Source organism: Mesocricetus auratus, unplaced genomic scaffold (genome assembly GCF_017639785.1).
Source record: "Mesocricetus auratus isolate SY011 unplaced genomic scaffold, BCM_Maur_2.0 Super-Scaffold_15014, whole genome shotgun sequence".
Lineage (NCBI taxonomy): Eukaryota > Metazoa > Chordata > Mammalia > Rodentia > Cricetidae > Mesocricetus > Mesocricetus auratus.
In genome coordinates this window covers 4,336,402-4,344,059 of record NW_024429186.1, presented here as the reverse complement: position 1 = coordinate 4,344,059, position 7,658 = coordinate 4,336,402, and the positions used below count along the sequence as shown (strand labels likewise).

General features: G+C 38.3%; 1 gene segment (V, D, J or C); it reads right to left on the bottom strand.

The window, feature by feature from the left end:
* Positions 1–6,834: 6,834 nt before the first annotated feature.
* Positions 6,835–7,449, bottom strand: LOC101836691. The segment is given in 2 exon segments: positions 6,835–7,244; positions 7,340–7,449. Coding segments are annotated over 2 exon segments (456 nt in total).
* Positions 7,450–7,658: the final 209 nt, after the last annotated feature.

The following is a 7,658-nucleotide window of genomic DNA, read 5'->3' as shown; positions in this document are numbered from 1 at the left end:
AGTGTACACCTCTGTCCTGTGTAAACTGTGTGTGTGTTTTCAAATGCATGCTGATGGAAGAATAGTGTACACCTCTGTCCTGTGTAAAGGGTGTGTGTGTGTGTGTGTGTGTGTGTGTGTGTGTGTGTGTTTCTCTCTGTGTGTATGTGCTTTCAAATATACACTGAGTATTTGATTATATTACACATTTTCCAGAATTGCATTCTGAAGATATTCACATGTACAGATTACAACCTAGTTTAGGGTGCTCTGTGATAATTTTCCTTCTTCCTTCCCACTGACATTTATGATCAGAGTGTTAATTGATGAGGGACTGGTGTTCTTGTCAGATATTTTTCACCATCAATATTCTCTAAAAACAGCAGCTGCTAGTACAAATGCATCCTTTAATCCTGGCAATGAAAATTGTCTGCAAACATTGTGAAAAGATCTTATAACTTGGAAAGAAAATAGAGTGATTTCACATACCTGATTAGAAACAAAGTCTGAAATGGGCATTACTGTTAAGGTTTGTTTGAAATGAGGAATAAGCCACTTGACTTCGATACAGAAGCATTCTGAGTGTGAAGACACAGGAGAAATCTGTAGAAATTCTTACAGAGTGTGAATGGCTATCTCTGTACCTACTCCTGGAGCTGATCCTATATTTAGTGCATCCTGTGTGTCCCCAGCTGGTTCTCAGTGCTACTTCAAGGATTTTATATCTGTCCTGGCACTGTAATCTGCTCACTGGGGGCCTTCCTGGAACAGTAGTAAGTGGCGGTGTCCTCAGCAGAAACAAAATTTTGCTGGTTAAAGAATTTGCTCATAGATGTATTCCTGGAGATGACTGAGCTTTCTGAAAAATGGACTGTAATTAGCAGCCCCTTCATAACATATGCATCCCATCCACTCTGGAACCTTCCCTGGGTGCTGATGGATCAATTGCCAGCAATAGTCGTTAATTGTGATGGGGAATCTAAAGACAGTGCAGGCGAGGGACAGCAACTCTGAGGATTTGGTGATATCAGCTCCTGTCTCCCTAAGAAGAAACTGGGACTGAATGCCTGAGGATAAAATGTTGTCTGTAAAAAATCTGCAGTCATAACTTCCTCAGGAGGCCATGAATGGCATTAGGGAAACTCACGTTCTCGAGTTGTTACCAGTCACAGGAGAAACCCCAAGAGTCTCATCTTCCAGACCAAACCCTGCCTTCCTCAGAGACATGAGCCTTGTCTGGAAAGAGACCTGTGTCCTTCCACAGAAAAGAGGAAGCTTAGATCAAGAACCTGATGGACAGTATGCATGTAGAGTGTTGTTTTCAAATACTTTAATAGGGACTTATGTCAGGCTGTTTCTTTTCCTTCTGTATGCTGTGACACATGTCTCCTCTTGTCCTCCAAGAAATGCTCAGTGTTGGACATGTAAATGTAAGTCCTAGATGACTGGCCTTTCCCTGTTTTTACTTTTCTACCCTAGGTTTCCCTTCTTCACCAGGGGTGGGGAAACATTATATCCTAACTTTATCTATATTAATTTTCCCACAAAACTAGCCAACTAGCCTCTAGAATAATCCTTAGAGCGTTTGCTAAAAAATGAACTTAAATATCAGTACAGCTTCAGAGGACATCATCTTCATAAAAATCCACAGGTAGCCAGGCATTGGTGGTGGACACCTTTAATCCCATCACTTGAGAGGCAGAGGCATGGGGATCTCTGTGAGTTAAAGGCCAGCCTGGTCTACAGAGTGAGTTCTAGGACAGACTCCAAAACTATATGCAGAAACCCTGTCTCAATAAAAAACAACAAAAAAGAACCAAACAAACAAACAAACAAACAAAAATCCACAGGTAAAATGTCCAGTCAAATAGGATATTTCCATAAGGTAATTACAATGAAATAAAGGCAATGGAGATCCTCCCACACCCATTCATACCATGCCATATCCCAGAGAAAATCATCAGTGCAAACACACAAAGGCACAGCAGTCACAAGAGGCATTCTGGAGCTGAAGCCTTCAGGACCTTGTGTATCTGATATTCACCATCAGAGCTGTGCATTTTGGTGAGCCAATCTACTGAATCCCAACTGCCACCAGCTCGTCTGACATGACCCCCAGCATAAAGTAATGTCTCTATATTTCACTCAAAAATATTATAAATCATTGTGGATAAACTTTGTTTCATTTCCCCATTCTTACAACACTACTGTATTCTAAATACCTTGCCTTTGCCGTCTTAGTTTCAGTTTGTCCTCTATATATTACTTTTGAATGGAAGGTTTTCTGCCAGAAATAATTCTATTATTTTGATAATTACCTTGATATATATTTAAGTAATAATTACACGTTCAACTTTCAAACACATTTCAACATCAAGGTGTAGTTGTTTTTTTTCTCTTTGGAGGCCTACCACCCAGCTTCCAAATATATAAAAATAATACACAGAGACTTATTTTTACTTTTGAATGAACGGCCTTAGCTTGGCTTGATTCTTTCAAGCTTTTCTAACTTAAATTTTCCTGTCTCCCTATAAGTAGATTTTGCATCTAGGCTTTATACATTCTTAATTCTGTTACAGTATTTCCTGCCTGGTTCCACAATCACCTTGACACGAATGAACAGATAGATGCTCTGATAATTATGAAACTGTTGGCAGTTCGCTTGGGCTTTTATTTGCTAGCTCTGTCTTAATTATTATCCCATTTCTATTTAGATATGTATTTCCATATGGTCTTATCTCACAAGAGAATGCCTCACTTGCATTCTTTCTTCCCTGGACTCACATGATTACTCCTCTCTGTCTAACTTTCCCACAATTCTCCTCGTCATCTAGACTCACCTATCATGCTGCCCTATTGGTCAGCAATGCTTTATTCTTCAACCAGTAAGGTAAATTTATGCGAAAGGAAATCCCCATCATTATTCTATATGTCTTTCTTTCCTACTTACTCCATACCTGAGTCAGTGACTGACTGCCTGACCCCTCTTCTACCCCCATTTTTCTTGCTGCTCTTATTTATTATCTCTGACCTCCAGCCTTGAGTATTTCTTACTCCAGGCAAGCTGTGATTTGTGCAGGTATTTATTGGACCAATTAGGTGATTTAGGCATGAAAATAACACAGATTTACAGAGTTAAACAAATGAAATGTAAAAGAATTCTGAACAAGCAGGACCTCTTGATCTCCAGATTGATGGCTGTGTAGAAAGTATGGGACTAACACAAACCCCCTGCATGTGGGTGTCAGTGAGGAGGCCTAGGTAATCTATGGGGCCTATGGGGCCTTGGGTAGTATTTAACCCTGATCTCCAACATGGAGGACCTCACCCTCCTCGGTAATCCGAGTAGAGATTGGGTGGGTGACTCGGGGACCTGGTGGGGAGGGTTAGAGAAGAGGGGAGGGAGAGGGAGCTGGGATTGACATATGAAACAAGATTGTTTCTAACCTAAATAAAAAAGAATGAAATGCATCTTTGTATCACTAAACAAATATTCTACACTTTAAACAAATGTAACACATCTCATACTAACAGTACAGAGCCGTGAGGGGTAATACTTTGTGGCAGTATCATGTAAGCATGACTGGCTATTGACAAATTCATTCTTATACAACCACAGACTGCAAATGTTTGACTTCTGTGGGTGAATGTTCAGTGGTTGCCTTAAAATTCAGTTATTACAGAGCAACATAATTTCTAAGGTTTATGCAAAAAAATCAGTGCAATACAGGCAATTGCTCAAAAATATTTAAAACCCAGAGAGTCAAACAACCTGCATCTTCCGATCCCAAAGTTTCTGTAAACTCCAAATCACTCCACAATGTGAGAGGAATAAACAATATCCTTTATACTTTATCTAATGGACTTCAATTGAAAAATAGAGCTCTCAGCCAGATTCTATAGCAATGATCATCCTGGCTGACTTTCTATTCTTTTTATATCCAGGGACATCCTATTCTCTACTACAACCATTTCTTTTCTATCTCTTATTCTGCCTCTGTGGACATCTACACAAATGATCCTGAGGGTAAGAAGATTTTCAAGCACCGATAAAACCCTAGATTTTCTATACTGCTAATGGAAAGATATTGGCTGTTCATTCTCCTTGCCCAGGCAGGCCATAGAAGTTAGCTTCCCCCACTGGAGAGATGCCCCACTGCACAGAGCAAGTGATAAGCTCACATGTCAGAGGCCACTAGGAATTTACAACATATGATGACTAATATTCAGCAGGTTGACCATCCAACTGAATAGAACTCTGGTGGATCAAACTCTCTAGTCAAAGATCATGGGGTTACTGGCTGTGGATACTGTTTCTTTCCATCTGAAATTTCTCATGTGATGCAACACTTCTTTGCTCTAAAGGACAGATATCTGGTTCTTTCCACAGCCCATTAGCTGTGTGTTTTATTCTCTCTGAGCACACATATGTCTGTGGATATTCATCTTAATAATTTCTTCTAAATTTTACAATTTTGATAAGTAGACATAATACTAGGATATTTTTTCATTGCTCAGACGGACATAGGAAAGTAACTGTATTCTCAGCTGTAAAGACATTCTATGTGACTATCAATGAAAGAGGCTATGATCTGACTAAATTAGTTATTTCATGATATCAAATTTTAACTAGATAAAATAGGTGTGAATTTTTCATTTTTCTGTCCTGCTACTTTATGCAACCTTATGCTCATTTACAAATTTCAGTATTCAAATTATCAAGACATAGAAGTTTAATGCTAGTTCAGTTGAACAAGTATGCAAAAGAGTAGTAGGAAATTAAGTGGCCATACATGAATGACTGAATTAACTTTGGGCTTTTATTGAGATCAAACAAACCCTAAGGTGTAGTATCTAAGAAATTAAATTCACCTGTCAGTATTTTGTTTCAGTACGCACATGGGTTTCTGCTCCCCTACCTGATAATATTATGATATCAGGGTAACAGAGTTATGCCCAATTTTTGTAAAATATTTATTCGCTGTCATACTTCTCAACAGAAATGTCAACGGGGTAAACAGAAATTGCCCCAAACACTCTGTTTTGGACTCAGTTTTGCCATAAGAGTGGGTGTCCATAAACAGCACTATGTGACTCACATAAGACTTCAAGTTCATAAAGAACTCATCCCAGGTTCCTTCCTTTAGGTGAGAACAGTCTAACTCCAACAACAAAAAGTATATAAACACATGGAATCTGAACAATTCAGTATTGAATAGAAAATGGGTTAAGACAGAAATTAAAAAGGAAATAAAAACCTTTTGAGAATGTATTAAAAATGGACACACAAGATAAGTATGGGGCAGCACAAAGGCTGATCTAACAACCAGGCTCACAGCACTAAGTGCCTACAAAAACTTTATTAGGGATTGCATTGCATTTTAGCAAATTAATGGCTCACCTATAAGCTCTAGAATAAAAGGAAAAACAGCACCCAAAGGATATATGGCAAGAAATAATGGAATTCGGGGCTGACATCAGCAAAATGTAAAAAGCACAAAAACACAGTGTAAAGAATCAATGAAAGGAAGATTTGGTTCTATGATGAAATAAAATTTGTGAATCCTTTGTGAAATTAACTAAAATAATAAGGGATGAGGTCCAAATTAATAAAACTTAAGATAAAAAAGGGACATCACAAATGATACTGTGGAGATCCAGAGACAATGTATCAAAACCTCTGGTCTAACAAACTCAAAAGCCAAAAAAATGGATAAATTTCTTGTGATATGCCCCTTACCAAAGTTAAATCATGATTAGTTAAGCAACATAAACATACCTATATCACCTAATGAAATAGAAGTAACAATAATAATTAAAGCCCCGATACACACCAAATAAAAAATATGAAGTTCATATATATTCACCATAGAATTTGACCTAATCTATAAATAAATTATTTCATGATTTGTCAAAAGATTCTGCTAAATACTAACTGAAAAAAGCACTACCTAATCTTTGTCTGAGGTCCCAACTGACCTGATAACTAAAGCTGATACATTGACAGCTAAATTAAAAATTACAGAAAAATATCTGTTATACATATAGCTGCACATAATATTAATAAAACTCTTGCAAAACTAACCCAGCAAAACCTCAAGAAGATCATTCACCATATCAAAGCAGGCTTCATTGCGACTCAGGGATGATTCAACATATACAAATCAGTAAATGTAATCTACCACATATACAGACTCAAAGACAAAAATCACATGATCATCTCATCAAAGGTAGAACAGGTTCTTGACAAAATTCAACACTCATTAATGATAAAATTCCTGTAAAATCTAGGGACACAAGTCCATTTTTGGGACCAGTAGAAGAAAATAAAATGCATTTGAATGGTGTATGACTCCACAAAGACACATTTTTCTGAAAGATTCAGTTCATACAACATCCCATAAAGAACAATGATGAGGTGATGGAGTAATGAGCTGAATTAACTAAAAGCACAGCTGTGTTATATCTGAACTGAAGCGCAGAGTCCTCTGGGAGAGTAGAAAGGGAACATTGAAGACCAGGTGGTCTAGTAATCTTGTCTCCATTTTCCTCCTGGTTATCCCTTAAACATACATCTCATGGATGTAATAATCAAGAAATCTAACCAAGGTTCTGACTATAATATAGAAAGACTCAGGAGTGCCCTTGAGCTTCCTGAACATGTGATTTCAGTGACTTTGTCAGGCTACTTTATGTACTCATAGCTGTCAGTTTGCATTTTATTAAAATAACACAAGGCTAACAGTGATGTTTTGAGGATATGCGTCCCTTGAGAACATACATATAGAGAGAATTTCAAGGAGACAGCAAGAAAAAGTGAATCTCAGACAACTGAGAATATATCTACATTATCTCCTAGACGGTCTGTGATCTATTTATGCTGTGCACCCCCTGGTGGTCATGAATGGCCTTAGGGTGAAGTTTATGTCTGGGTTCACACTTAAGTCTCATCATTGTGTAGCTAGCACAGTAATAGGTGGCTGTGTCCTCAGACTTCAGACTGTTCATTTGCAGGTACAGAGCATTCTTGGCATTGTCTCTGAAGATGGAGAATCGGCCCCTCACTGAAGGCACATACCTTGTGGAACTGCTGTCTCCATTAATGTCTGCAACCCACTCCAGCCCCTTCCTTGGAGCTTGGCGAACCCATTTCATCCAGTCTCTAGTAAAACTGAAACCAGAGGCTACACAGGAGATTCTCAGGGATGTTCCAGGCTGTACCAGGCCACCCCCAGAATACACTAGGTGATCCTTGCACTGGACACCTACAAATGAAGAGAATCCTGTCAATAAATTTCCATACAATCTACATCGAGATCATATCCACTCACACACTCATTATCTCATAACTATATAATACCTTTAAAAAGAGCAATGAGGAAAACACAAATCAACCACAAATCCATGTTGTGTACTGTGTTCAGTCCTGATCACTTAATATGAAGACCTAGGAATGCAGGGTTGGTCTCCTTTATCTGAGATTCAGGGTCCGTGTTGGACTGGTTTTCATGAGAAGAGAGTGGCCTTATTTGCATGACTTCCTGGCATATAACACGTTTTGTAGATGGCATTGAAAGGTAGCATACATGTCACAGTATATTTGTAAATTGCTGAGGAAGTCTGGCAATAAAGACAATAGTAGGAGATTTTTGTATCATCCTAAGTTGGGTTTTTTGGTA